Source organism: Astatotilapia calliptera, chromosome 18 (assembly GCF_900246225.1).
Source record: "Astatotilapia calliptera chromosome 18, fAstCal1.2, whole genome shotgun sequence".
Taxonomy (NCBI): Eukaryota; Metazoa; Chordata; class Actinopteri; order Cichliformes; family Cichlidae; genus Astatotilapia; species Astatotilapia calliptera.
The window spans coordinates 15,715,289-15,730,277 of record NC_039319.1 but is presented as its reverse complement, the minus strand read 5'-3'; the positions used below and the strand labels follow the sequence as shown (position 1 = coordinate 15,730,277).

The window sequence follows — 14,989 nt, the reverse complement described above, 5'->3', positions numbered from 1 at the left end:
GAATGTAGGTGTGCCGATCAGCTTCAGTTAAGCTGGGTGTTCAATGCCCTGGGCGGGACTCTGCGCTTGTTGCTACCTGCCTAACTGTTGGCCTTAAAGTAAATTAAATCCAGAAAAGCCGAAGCCCAACTCTTCTGTGACTGAACGCTTGCATACACTCAGGCTGTACTTGAGTGTGTGTATGACGTTTGGGTGGAGGAAGGGAGTTTAACAGGGGGAAGAGTTTGAGGTGTCCCCACCCCCACCTGTCGAGTAAACAAAGCCATCCTGTTGGATCCAGGAGTGGCCAGTGAACTGTGTGCTGAAATGGGGAGTGGGGTGTGGTCTCTGGGGTCCTTAGAGTCGGAGAAGCAGTGTAGGTGGTCAGCGGTGCACATGTGTAGCAGAGGTTGAAATACTGCAGTGGTGCTGCAGATAGAACTCTACAGTAACCTGTACTCTAACCTGTCAATGTAGCTTGCAGACAGGAAAACACTCAGTGATGGGTATTTTTTGGAGTTACCTTTTAGAGAAGAAAATCCCCCCCACGAAGGTGAAATCCAGACTCATTTATCTTAAATCTGACACAAAATATATTCATGAGGATGGAATTCCCTTTGTTTCCCTTTCGCTTTGCCTCCTTCGATATTAATTCATGTGGTGCTTCCTGTATGTGCTTTACCTTTCAGATGGAGTGGGCCTTACTTTAAAACCTGCAGAGGGAAAAATAATTAGAAAAAAATGCTTTTGTTTTTGGCGTTCATATCAGCAGGTGTAGTTGAGTCCCCAGCAGGTAGCTATGTTCAAGATAAATACACTTTCAGGGGAAGTTGAATAAACAGTGACACAGCGATAATGCCCTCTCAGCTGCAGCAGGACACATAGGGAGACGGCAAGATATTGAAAAACCACTGAATCGCAGACAGTCTGGTTAGGAGCAGAGGGAAATCTGTTAATAACTGAATGTAACTTGTATATGAGCAGCTGCCACTGCAAATCTCAGCTCCAGTACATTGTGTTTTTCAGAACTGTGGCTCATTTGAAGCAGGATCCTGCTGTTTCACCAAGAGGTCTACCAACCATTTGCCAAAAAAGCTGCAATTTGTGGATCTTCTCTAACTTTGCTTTCAGTTTCATTCATGCATGACTGATTCCTTTGGTTTTTGTTCTTTTTTTATTATTCCTTTTTGTAGCTGCAACGATAACCTCTGGCACATTCCCTTCTTAATTTGACAAACTGAGTCCGTCAGCCTGGGCATTCCACTGCAAGGCTTCTTGAAAACCCAATTTGCAAATCTCATGTTAAATGTGAATTGGGATGTCCAATTTATTTTAAGGGGAAGTGATCAATGCCTTTCTGCAGACAACACAAGGCTCTGGGAGCTTTAAGTAGGCCAGACCATCCAGGTTGCATTAGACGAGCTCGGGGTAAAGATTTTCCCCTTGTTCTCTGGTGACTGTGTTTGTCACTTACCTAATTTGATGGAAATGACTGGCTTGTGCTTGGGAGCTCAGCAGAAGAAAAGTAAGAGCTCTTATGCTTGTTTTTTTCTGTAATTTCTTTCTTTTTTTTTTTTTTTTGTAGAGCTACAGAAAGAAGATGCTGCAGGACCGTCTTTGTCATGACATGCATGATAAAAGTAGCCAGACAGGGAATGTCAGTTGGTGAATCATCAGAGTAGAAACACTAATTGCTAGCTCAATTCTCACTCTGTAATTCATGACGGAAGGAAAGTATGGTTGGAAAGTTGGTCAGAGTAAGAGTGGAAGTTTAGATCTCAAGGTTGTCCTCTCTCGTTCCCCAAAAAACCACTTCAGATTCACTGCACATTGGCACGCATGCATGCATGTGCATACGCACGGACTTGCTGCTCACATTAGATTTTCTTTTCTCATGGAATAAGTTGGGGCTTCGCTTGTGCTTCGCTACCCTCAGACTGAGTGGTCATTTTTATCTGAGCAGACGTGAGCAGCGAAGTGAAAGACCTGACAAACATGCTGCCAACAGTTTTACCCTCACAGAGACAAAGACACTGGTGTCCTCTGTAGGCATCGCCAGTCCCGGGGCTCCCTTGTTTCCATAGGCATTCTGGGACACAGCGATATGGGGATGGTCATATTTAAAGAATGACGTAATGCTGACCACATGGATTCAATTAGGGGTTTTTCTTTTAGTGGGGGAACAGTTCGGTTCCACTTTATCTCTTTCGGGATGGCAAATTTCAGGCATCTTCACCATGATGCTGTTTCTTTGTTGTGTTCTTGATTTCAATATTATTTTAGTGAAAGGCACTCATTTTCTATTGCTTCCTTTTGTTGTTATTATTGTCTGTGAAAGAATAAGTGGTGCTGTTTTCCGGTAGTCAATGCGGTGCTCCAGAGATGAAGCGATTGTCAGTGGCCAACAACACAATTTCTGCATTGACCTGCGATGACCCAAAATTTCCCTTCATGGCTACACGTTAGTTGGGTTGAGTTTAAAATACTCCTTGTTTAAAATCTGAAAATCATGTTTTTTGGGGGCTTCATTTATCAAATATTATTCTTTATTCATTCTGCTTTATTTCACTAATAACCAGTTCTTCATTAAAAGGACAATCTAGGAACTACTTGCTAATTATATTACTGTACTGACGAAAGCATCTATGTACCCATGATGGCAGGCTTGTGCTAATGATACAGTAACAGGATGTAAACATTAGATGGGCTGTGATGAGACAGTAGAAAGAAAATAGTTCCTATATGAAAGTGCCGGACCATTCTAGTAACAAGGTCATGATACCACGTTTGACAAAAACATATTTGTTGGCACTTTAAGTACAACAAAAAAAGCTGCGTTGAGTTCCATTATATTCAAGAGAAAGCAGATATTACTACAGCCAGTATAAATGACTCACAATCTAGTCAGATAAATAGCAATGCAGCCCAGAGGAACATACAGAAAGTTTGATTTTGGGTGAGCTGTTAACAAAGCCTGAAAGACTGGCACCTTAAGATGGGTTCATGTAATTGCCATTTTTGAGCATTACCGCTGGTTGACCTTTCAATAACAAGAAACAGGAACTGTAATAAAATGGGGCGGCAGCCTTATCGGAGATCGCCTCAGAGAGCCGTGACCTGCATTGAGTTTCCTGCACTTAAAAACTGAGGCAGTTTGGATGTCTCCGCTCATGTTCTGACATGTCAAACCCACACTGAGAGGGCTTAACTGGAGGCGTGCTGTTTAAAGACTCCTCTGCTCCAAACAATGGTTGGTGAAAGGCCCCAGTGTTCGGGATGCACTCTCCTCTCCCACAACAAGTGAGACATCCACAGCAGAGTGACGCTCTTTGTAAATGGATTGGAGAAAAAGTCAAGATTTTAACTGATTTTTGTTTTTGTGGGGTTTTTTTTAATGGACAAGTCAAGGGGAATTTTTGGCTCATGTCTCCCCGTCTATGAGTCATTTATGCTTTTAGCATATTTTGGAAAAAAAACCCTGAAACAATTCCTATAATGACACTGGGGTCCTTACTGTTTATGCTTTGTGTCTTTTCATATTGGCATCGCCTGCAGCAAAAAGAAAAACCGCCATAGCTGTGTAATGATGGTGTACGAGTAGTTTAATTGTTATGGTTTAGAGATGTGGAGGGGGTTACCTGTGCAAGGCGGCATGTAGGCTCCTGTATTAGAGATGGTATCTTATTTGGGAGGTTCAGATGGCAAGAAAGCCTTGATCCAAAACAGGAAGGTGGTCTTTGTTCTAATAGATGTTATGACACATATCTGTACTCCATCTCTGTGGGAAATGGGCACAGCTTGTGGAGCTGTCATTTGTGTTTTTAGTTCTGAGGGTTCACATTGTACTTTATAGTGTTCTGCCCTTTTTCAGAGCTCTATTATCTAGTCAATGTCTCCAAATGTCACTGGTAAACCTACCATGCTGAATCAAGCCTGATAATAACTGCCTTTTAAAACAGATTAGCAAAATCCCCTCCTAAGATTGGGCTGTACATTGAAATGGCCTTCACAGACTGCATTAACTACTTCTTCACACTTGTGTTGTGTACAAATAAACAAATCTAGAGGAAACAGAAGAGTCGGACAGATTGAAAATCGTGGGGATCGATCCATCCATCCATGCATTTTCTTAACCACTTATTCAAATCAGAATCTGGGGGCTGGAGCCAGCTGACATTAGCTGACAAGCAGGGTAGTGGCTCTTGGGGCTTCATCTAATATCGCCGTTAGTTTTTGGTTTAAGTTGCTTTAATCAAAGTGCTTCTATCATTGAACTAAGCCTGAAAAACTGGCACCTTAAGATTCCTTATACTCTGAATGCAGGGAACAGTTTTTCCAGGTATCCGTTGTAACCAGCAGATACCTGGTCCAAGGTATTTTGTGATGTTTACAAATGGAGATAAACTTTTTAAAAAGTTAATTCGTCTTCAGATGTTAGCTGATGAATTTAAGATTGCATTTCAGTAAACGGGGTTCCACTTTTGAGGGGACCTGCATGCAGCTAAGGCCTGCTTGGATTTGATTGGTCGATTGAATTTGAACTAGGAGCGGACTATAGACTGAAACCAGAAAGCTTCCAGCACTAGAAATCACCAGAAGGTTCGAATTCAGCTCATTCATATGCAGATATGTTTCTGGAGGATTATAAAAAAAATCCTACTTTATGCAAATTATTATCACAGAAATATGAGATGCACTGATTGTAATTTTCTTGGCTGATTTTTATTTCTTATTTATTTATTTATCTACTGATTTATTCATTTAGTTATTTATTTAATTTTATTTTTGCTTATTCCAGTTTTCTAAGCTCTATAAGGGACAGCTTATACAAAAAAATCAACTTTTTTTTTCTATGCGGGATATTTTTACACTAAAATAAATTATTACGTTTCTTAATTTCCCACAAACTGGACATGATAGACTCTCACTGAAAGAACTGAGAATAAAGCTACAGATAATTAGCTAAAATGGGTTTCTATACATTTGCCTTTACTTGACATATTTTACCCTACCAAACAAAAGCAGGTTTATCAGATTTATATATCAACACAAATGCAAGTTACATAAATAATATAATGATTATGTTTATAACTTCATCAGATAGCAGCACGTGGAACCTTTGCTCTTTTTTTTTTTTTTACTTGGCTAAACAATTTTTTTTCTTTTGTTCCTGCTTTGAGCCCTTGCTCATACCGAGTCTGTAGATACTGAGCTCTGGATAGCTTTAGCTTTAGCCACTCTTCCTTTATTAGCCTCTTTAAAATGTCCATGTTCAGCTGGGTGAGGGTGATTTAAGTGTCTCATTAGGTTTAACATTTCATGGCGGTTCCTCCATGGTTTACTTTGGCCAACTTTGTGTCTTCCTCAGAGCTCAGTAATGGCTGTGAGCAACTATTAGCCTGTGCTGCTGTGCACATGTTGCACATGCATAATCAGACATATGTGAGGCTGTCCTATTGGTCACCAGTCAAGAACACAGCATGACTGTATCTTTTTCTTTTTACTTATTTAAAAATTCTACTTTTTTAAAGTTTTTTTTTTTTTTACCATTCTTGTCCAACAGCATTTATTATCATAATTATGATCTGAATGCACTGTTTGCCATACAGATTTGGTTTGCCTAAACTCTATAAATAATGTTTTAATAATTCATATATTTGTATTATTATTCACATAGGATATGTGTAATTTAGCAATGCCAAAGCTGACAAGCAGGGAGGGGTTGAAGTGGTAAAGAGAAGAAGGGGGGAAATTAAAGAAAGATAAAAGAACAATGAGGGAAAATAGGAAAAAGGTAAAAATAAAAGGACAAACATTAGAACACGACAGGCCAAATGGCTATATATTCATAACTACACAACTTTTTCACTAAAGTTGGCTCTATCTATCTGCCATAAAACTTTGATTCAGTGGTTCTGGTTAACATGTGTGCAGGAAATCTTTTTTTAAAAAAGGGCAACAACCCCACAATTCCTTTAAAAATGTTTTACTGTAATTGACTGCTGTGTAAGTCGAAATGCTTGATGTGACTGGTGTAGCATTCAGCATAAAACTTATTGCAGACTCTTTAAATTCAGCCGCTAGCAAAAGCTGTCGGTGCCATATTATAGCTGGGGGTCAAATAGAACAGAACGCATATTATCGCTTAGTACTTTTTGCTTTTGTCATTTACGTCTTCATTTGTCTTTTTCTTTTTAGACTCTTTTGTCAACAGCCAGGAATGGACATTGAGTCGATCAGTGCCGGAGCTGAAAGTGGTGAGTAACTTTTTTTTGTTGTTTTTGACAATCCTGGTGTTAATTTGCCCTCAGAGGTTTCATCTTACTAACAGATTTAAATGTCAGTGGGTAAGCATGTTCTCTCCATGTAATACTAGTTTTGCATTTCACATGAGAGGGAACATTTGAGAAATTGGCTGGACTTTTTCCCTGGCACATAGTGGGTGATTTTTAATGAGATGCGTTGGCATGGCGATACAGGGTGGTTTTGCAGCAGGACACAGGATGAGTGACAGTTTTGGGCTAGGCCAGTGACACATCCTGGGTCCGCTCCCACCCGCCAGTGAAGCACACGCACAACCTCTGCCAAATGCACTACTAACATCCTCACATGATTTAATGCCATACCCACATAAAGACTAGCAGCCTTGGAAGGCTCCGGTCTGCCGTTCTCCCAGTGGATATGATATTTTCAGTGTTAGGTGAATTCATTGTTGTGGCACCTCGAAGAAGGGGAAACTTCAATGGGGGGATTCACAGCAAGCACAAAGACAAACTTCCTTTATTGGCTTCAAACACTTTTAAATGCGTCTGTTGCTTTTTATGTTTCTAAGGTGTTAATTGGCAGCTTCCATGCGGGGGTTTGTTAAATGGACCCGGTAAGACTAAATTAAGTGTCGCAAAAATAGTAATCATTCTTTTCAAAACTTTCACAGAGTTACCGTGCAGCGACAAGGTCGTGCTGAAAGGAAGTTGGTTACAACTCTCAGAAGCTTTTAAAAACGATAGGGGGGAAAAAAGCAGGTTTTGCTTTCTTCCTCTTTGATACCACAGTAATAGGGGTCAAAACAATTCCTGTAGATGAATTAAAACGATTAAAACCATGTGAGAAAACCTCTAATTTTTTTCTGCCGCAACAGTGAGCTGTACTCTGGTACTGTTGATTTCGTGCTGGTGACTTGACTGTGGTTAAATCCTGTTTTATTGTCATCTTTTGATCATCTCACATCAGAGCTAAACGTCTACAAAGAAGAGTGAAGGTTCTGTAGTAGCATAATGCTGATACAGCATTTCGAGATCATAAATCCTATATACCAGCGGGCCACAAAGCCCAGCAGTTAAACAGCAGGAGAATGCTGGTTCTGTGGCACATTCAAAGCCTTTTTTTTTGACTCACAGCTTTTACAGCACCACAACTTTTTGCTAACTTTGAATTTATTCATAGCTTATTCTTCTGGGTACCTCATGATATATATACTTCAGTTATAAAGAAGCTAGACTAGGAAAAGACCTTGAACACACCTTTTCTCTTGTGCCTCAAACTTCCCTATAATTAGAACCATACCTGCTTTAACACCCACTAATGATCTGTGGAAGGAGAGGGCGATGGTGGGTAGAGGAGGAGCTGGAGAGGGAGGAGATGAGGCATGTTGCAGTCTTTGTTCTTCCCAGACATGCTGGCATCGTCAGCCCACCCTCAGCCATGCATCACCCCGAAGGCACTGCAGTTTGGTCTGGTCTAGACGGCAGGGAGAGGTAGAACAGGACAGACTACAACCAAAGTCGGGTGTAAATCAGAGGCACTTGGACAATATTTCAAACTCACATGCCCTACGAAAGGGACCTTTACCCCCTTGAACACAAACCATATGGAGTTTCTTTTACTGCCTACTACCTTCTAAAGTTTTTAATTTGATTTTCTTCCACCTAGCCAACACTTGTTTTCACTTCAGGCCAGTGTGTAATAAAAATCTACTTAGCAGAGAAGCTAAAAAATTGAGTCACCTTTAGGTTTAGTGTGAAAGTTTCATTACTTTTTCAAATAATTACACCTTGACCAATTTTAAGAGTAAAAAAAAATAATAATAGAAAAATCACACCCACAAAACTACATTTTTCATTTTTTGAATAAGAAACTTGCATACTGGTAAAAAAAAAAAAAGAGTTAGTCTTTTCAAAGATGCCTTAAATGCAGCACTTCTTCTTTTTTACTTATGTTCTTAAATGCACACACATTGAAATATATGCGCAATAAAAATGCCCAGAACGTCAGTCTTTGATTTTTCAATTGAGTTCTGATGGTATGTCTCTGTAGAAAGAATAATCTCTAAAACTTTAGTGACTCATACAGCTAGGATTTAAGACTTAGCAGCATAACTAAAGATTAGGAATTAAATAAGATGTGGAGATGGTTTTATTTCTGATATTATTGACCTTGATGCAGTGTTTTCCTTTTTGCCACACACAATTTGCACACACTGGGCTGAAAACTTGCAAAGCCTTTATGATTGAGGTTGAAGCTTCAGTTTTTTGGAAAGAAAATATAAAAAAATAAAACTCAAAACAGCACGACTTATGCAATTTCAGTGCCTTTGTGGTAGGATTTTTTTTCTTTTTCTCTGTCAGGTCACTTGAACCTGTACATCATCTCATAGCTTTTTGCTCTTGGACTTGCAGGGGATTGTGGGAAACCTGTCCAGCGGGAAGTCTGCCTTGGTTCATCGATATTTGACAGGGACATATGTGCAAGAGGAATCGCCTGAAGGTAAGAGCCTGCTGAAGAAAGCGTGGGTCAGGAGGTGGATTACAAACATGATGCCCAGCACAAAGATCAGAGCATTGCAGATTAAATGCAGCATGTTTACCGTGGCTCTTTTGACCTCAGCGCCTCAGCTGCCGCAGCCTGTCATATGTATTACATTGTTGACGATGTGTGAAAAGCTGGTTTTGTCAGCTTTCTGTTAGGATGGGAGGGTTGGGTGACCATATTTGGAAGAGTGTAATAGGATATTTAAATAATGAAGAACAGCACTGTTTTTTGTTTTTTTGCCGCTTCTGTGCGTATTTTTATAATTAACTTCCATTAAACTGTTTTGTTTTGGATTTTGTTAAGCTTCCAAATGGCGAGATTGATAACTGGCTCAGTTCTATTTCTCCCTTCACTGAAAATGGAGGGAAAATGACAAAATGTAACATTTCTAGTAATTTGAAGCTCATTACTAAAACATGCAAGTAAAAGTGGCACTGTAAATGAAGGTTTTTGTCACACTCAGGTGCTTTTTACACATTTAAAGCACTTGATATGAAAGGAATCCTTTTATGTGTGTGTGTGTATATATATATATATATATATATATATATACACACACACACACACACACACACACACACACACACACACACACACACACACAAACCAAGAATGCCCCCCTCTGGCCTGAAGACTGCGTCCTCTACAAATTCCAGCAAGATGTTGGCAAACCCAGAGTTAACTGATGATCTTTGAGGGGTTTGCAGTGTTTCATTTTAGTGTAATTATAGTGAGGATGAGACATGAAGCGCATAATTAGTTTCTGGCATTTTGCTGCACCATGGGAGAAGGAAAAAAATCCTCATAGCTTAATTAGTCCTTGAGAAATCAATGGCTGAAATGCTGGGGGAGGAAAAAAACCCCAGATCGACCCTTGTTGCTTTAATCAGGGAAATGTATCGGCTCATATATGTCCGTGTCCCTTCACATCGTTGCTCTGATACGACGTACCTGTCTGGCGAACACCGGGCACCTCATTGTTTCTTGCGCTTCAACACTGGCTTCACTCCAGACTGACTATTAACATTGCAGAGAAGCTTCACCCAGCAGAGGGAAGGTTCATCCGTGGCTGTTTCTTCACTGTTTTGTTCCTGGGCTTTTGCTATGATATCTGAAAAAAGGTACTGGGGTGTGTTACTATGGCAACGCCGGATGGAGCTCCGTTGGATTGTGGCTCTGTGTCAAGGTCTAAGCCTCCGTGTAAGCAGAGTATGCTTACTGCGTGTTAACCATGCCTACCAACTCACCGTCTCTCTGTAGGCTGTGTGTGCAATGTTATCACTCGCCTGTTTTTTTTTCTCCTTTATGAGACGTTGAGCACAAATTCACATTATTCATAATTGGTCTTCATCACGCCAGGAAGAGAGAGTGAGGTAGTCTGCCTCATTTATTCACAGCATTGGCTTATTCAGGCTCTAAATAGAGACGACGACATTCTGGATGATTATGTAACTGAGATGTTTGCTTTGAATTTCCATCCATGTTTTCTCCAGAGCCGTATGCTTTCATTACAGATACTGGTTTCTGAGAGTCTCCTCCATAATCCGTTCTGGAGTACGAACATGTTGCCAGCTTCCATGCAAACCCTTTTCTCTGATAAATCTTTGGTTTGCTCTGATGCAATCAGCATTCACACATACAGATGCATAGTTTCTCAGTGCTTTGTCGGAATCTGCAAAGCGCTTTGACTTCAGTAGAAAAATATAAATAAATAAAAAGCTGACTGGTGGTTTATGAATCTCTCTCTCTCTCTGCATGTTATGCAACCAGCATCCAGCAGGCTTTGAGAGCCCGTGCAAAAGGCTGGGAGAATCCCCGATTTGCAGAGCGGGCTAAAATCGACTTAAAAGCGTGGAAGTGTGGCTCAAGTGCACGCTGACACAGGAATAGTGTCCGACTATTAAAAAGAAAAAATCTGGGGCCCCGCCCACTTACAGCTCCTCTGATGTGTGATCTTTAGTTCTGTGGGCTGGTTTAACAACACGATTTCCAACTTGTTCTTACTCAGTCGTTCCAGGAGTGCACACATCTGCTGCCTTCAACATAATTTTCCTTTTTTTTCGGGGGGGGGGATACATTTCACGATCATTCGTAGACCTTTTTAAATGTGTGCCTTATTCAGTTTTTGAAACGGCTTTTGGCATATTTTTTTGTATTCATGAGACATCATTTTCACTCCCAGGGACATCTCTAGCCTCACAACTTTCTCATTTCAATGTTTTTAATCTCCACAGGATCGAGAACCATTCAAATGATATGCAAAATCTAATTTACAGCGTGGTTCTCCCATTGGTGTAGTCTTTATCTGCAGCCAGCTTTGCTAACGGCAAGGAAAATCTATTTGGGCTACAAAAGAAATGAAGAAAAGGGGAGAGAAACTCAAGGCAGTATGGATGCTACGTTCTTAACTTTCCACCAATTTTTCTGGGATGTGACTTAAAGCAGAACAGTTTCGGAGTCACGACACATTTACTGGATTCTGATGTTTATCTCCCATTGCTTCCTTTCCATCCTTTTATCATCTTTTCTAAAATGAAGTCTATTTGTCTTAAGATATCATTTATTACAATTAGCCGGAGAGTGTTTGTGAAGCAAAAGTCGGGCCTTTTCGTGACTCATGGAAGTGCAGTGATAGTGGCGCTGAACTGGTTCCCTCAGCAGCTGTGCATTTGACACGCTAAATGGCAATTTCTCGCCCACATAATTGGCTCCAGAGAGACCTGGTTTCCTGTCAGCATGTGATCCAGGCAACACCGTGTTCAGCAGGTCTAAATTGAGAAGCTGCACTTAAATTCAGATGCATATCAACAAACTTTTAAGAGCCATACATTTCAATTGCTTTCTTCTTCTTCTTCTTTTTTAAATTATCAGTGGGTGTGAAATGTGTCTGCTGTCTTTCCTTTTTTTTGACAACCCCCTGGTGGTTGGTTTACGTTCTAACAGACAATTTACACTTTGATTAATTGACTGGCTGTGGAGTAAACTCTTGGAATAAACATCTCTTCCTTTAGGTGGACGTTTCAAGAAAGAAATTGTGGTGGATGGACAGAGCTACTTACTTCTGATCAGAGATGAAGGGGGGCCTCCAGAATTGCAGGTAGGATCCTTAAAAAGGTCTCTTTAATCAAAAGCTGCTGGGTAGAAACTGTCAAGCTGACAGAGCCTGCTTAGAGACAGACCATTACTTCTCTACAGGACTGTTTGGAGCAGACAGAACTCTGTGGGTGTTCTAACAAAAGCAACAACGGATCGATGGAAAAGCCAAGTCGAGATGATTTTTGTGGTCAAAGAAACAACGCCTAATTATCTTATTAGTATGCGAAATCTGAAGAGTTATGGTTAATTTTTAGGAGAAAATGTGATGTTGTGACACGTGTTATGACAGTGCAGCCATCAAAATCTTATCTTCGATTATTTGTGAACAACGGAGGGCCCAATTTTGAGCTACTGCAGGACTTTGTGACATTGGCTGTCTCCAATTTATATACTTTATCCAGTCTAAGAAACTATGAAGCTGAAGCATCAATGTCTTGATCAATCATCCAGGTAAGGAAACCCCAAAAAGTTTATTCTGTTCATCTGGACGTAGCATTTTCGGTGGGAGAAACATTTCATCGCTCATCCGCGTGACTTCTTCAGTCTTAGCTGACTGCAGGTTTCCCCAGCTTTCCCCAAGAGTACATTTGCAAAAGGAAAATAGCACCACTGGCAAACAATCATCATGATCAAAATGCTTTCCTTTGTAAAGCACGATGTTAGAAATGTAGTAGAGAAGTAAGAAGAACATTGTCATGCTACTTTATTATTTATACTTGAAGTAGAATAAGTAAATCCACTTAATTATGGGAGTGCCTGTGATCACTGGCACTGTTTGTGTCAGCAAAGCATGATATCTGACAAATCTCCTTGTTACACCCTGTTTCCACCTTCACTCCTACAAGGCTCTAGTCAGACCGATTTCCATAGATGGGAGGATTCAGTTTCCCATAACCAATCATGAGAGACTAACGTGCCCCCCCCCCTAATTTCAAGTCCACCTTGATGCATGCTAATGGCACCACACTGTTATACAGCTGCATAAACCGTGAGTTTAGCCTGTTCCTTCGTTTAACTGCTGTGCCTCAGGGGTGCCAACAACAAACATGCACTGGCCGTTTAAATTTAATATCGCTGTTGTGGCACAAAGCTTGACTACAGCCCATGTCAGTGATTGGCTAATTGGCACTCATGGGACACCTGTTTTTGTAACTGAAAAACTGTTGTTTCATGACGTAATGTCCGGCCAATGAACACGTCCAAAGAGCTTGACTCATTCAAAGCTGGCGGAGCTTTACTTATAAACTTATCTGAACTGATGACTTCCTCATGAGGTCACAGAGGAATGTGACGACATCTACGGTACCTTTTTGTCGCCTAGCGGCCGTAAGCTCTCGAACACATGAAGGAAGGGTTGGGAAAACAAGGGGCAGGGGTCGTCACACTCCTTACTGTACAAAGTCGGGCTTCCAGCAACACAAGCTTGAAACATAGTGTTTGATGACATGGACAAAGAACAAATATAGATTCCTTAAATTTTAGTGAGATAAGAAAAAAAGTAAAGTTAACCCTTATTTATGTTTTTTTTCCATTTGACAGCAGTAAAAATACCATAAAGGTCATTTTTTTAGCTTGAAATTTGATGACTTTCTTAAAGTGCCCTGATATGCCACATTTGCACACAGAGATGGCCAACTTCTGGCTAACCTATCTAACTAATTTTTAAATAATAATAATACAACAGAATAATAAAAAGTCCAAACTTTATGTCCTCCTTAACATTTGTACTTCATATGTACTTAACATCTTCCAAAAGTCATCTAATGGACGGGATTGAAGTGTTCACCGGGCTGATTCTGGCCCCCAGATTTCTGTTTGACACTCCTGTCTTAAACCAATAACAACATATAAAAGGGGTTAGGGTTAGAAAAAAATCACACTGATGTAAAGGTCTAAAAAACACGTGTCAGATGTGATACACTTGGCGTTACAAAGTTAATACATGCTTTGTGGTCACCCATAATTACAAACTCACAGATTTAACGTTGGTTCTACTGCCCACTTCTTAGACATTAGGATTCACTCTTCCCATTCTCACCAGCATGGTTTCCAGCTGCAGCAGGCAGCTGTTTTAAGCAGAATCTGTGATAAGCCCAGTGTATACTAAACAGCCCAGCACTAAACACCAGTTGAGCAGTGTTAGCAACAAACACACAGGGGCACATTTAGCAGGTAGAAGGCTTTATATGAAACAGGACCCATTTGCCTGGTGATCAGAAACAAATTAATTGACTTTTTATGTTCACAGGTTATACTTATTGGCCCCAAGTTGGCTAGTCACAACATCTTTTTATACACTGAGTAATATGTACTCAGTTACTTTGCACCCTTAAAGTAAATAAACTCTCTCACGTGAGTCTTTCTTCTAACTGCAATGTTATTAATATTTTCTGTTGCTAAGCTTACATAGATTTGATGAGGGATTTAAAAAGATTCAAATGTAATAATCGGATTCAATTAAAGGCCCAAGTATCAAAACCACCAGCCCCGGAGAATATAGACAAACTTGCTTGTGGCTTCATTCACAGGGTTCAGTGTTTCCGGTGTATTTACCCTGCAGTTGTTTTAGCGGCTAGTGATGCCTGGCTTGGCAAAGCTCCGATTTACGCTTGCATTACGCTCGGCGAGATTAGGGAATAGAAATGAGTGCAGCTCAGTTGTCAGCTGCCTGTATAATTACTGGCATAATTAAAGGCCTCCATTATGTTCCCACTCGCAGGAGGCTGAGCACAGTTGTGGTTTGGAAGCTCGATTTGCCATTCAGTCCCTGTGGGGGTCTGGGCAAACGTAAAAGCTGGATAAAGAAGAGGGCATTACAGGAGAATAGTTTGTCACTTGATTGTCACCGTTACTAGTACTGTGGAGTCAGCTTAGCCTATTTCCTGCTGTGGATGTTGAATCAGATTGATTCGCTCTGCTCCCTGTTGGATCATAAACTATCCAGAAATTCTGACATATATAGAGATGACACAGAAAATACACATTTTCCTGTATTATGGTAGCTGTGGGGATAAAGAAAGCAGATACGCATTCAGTAGTAATCATTATTCATTCAGTCTGTTCACCTTGGTCTGGTATCTTGCCTAAAAACATGTTTCAGTGTCCT

The 14,989-nt window shown here is 40.4% G+C and overlaps 1 protein-coding gene across 2 annotated transcripts in view; it reads left to right on the top strand.

Annotated features, from left to right (window-relative positions):
• The window catches only part of agap3 (ArfGAP with GTPase domain, ankyrin repeat and PH domain 3), a 134,806-nt gene that overhangs the window by 64,372 nt on the left and 55,445 nt on the right, over positions 1–14,989 (top strand). For both annotated transcript variants that reach the window (XM_026149890.1, XM_026149889.1), the window contains exons 2-4: positions 6,178–6,236; positions 8,655–8,742; positions 11,799–11,884. In XM_026149890.1, coding sequence (XP_026005675.1) covers positions 6,178–6,236; positions 8,655–8,742; positions 11,799–11,884 — 233 coding nt within the window. The remainder of the gene's footprint in view (positions 1–6,177; positions 6,237–8,654; positions 8,743–11,798; positions 11,885–14,989) is intronic.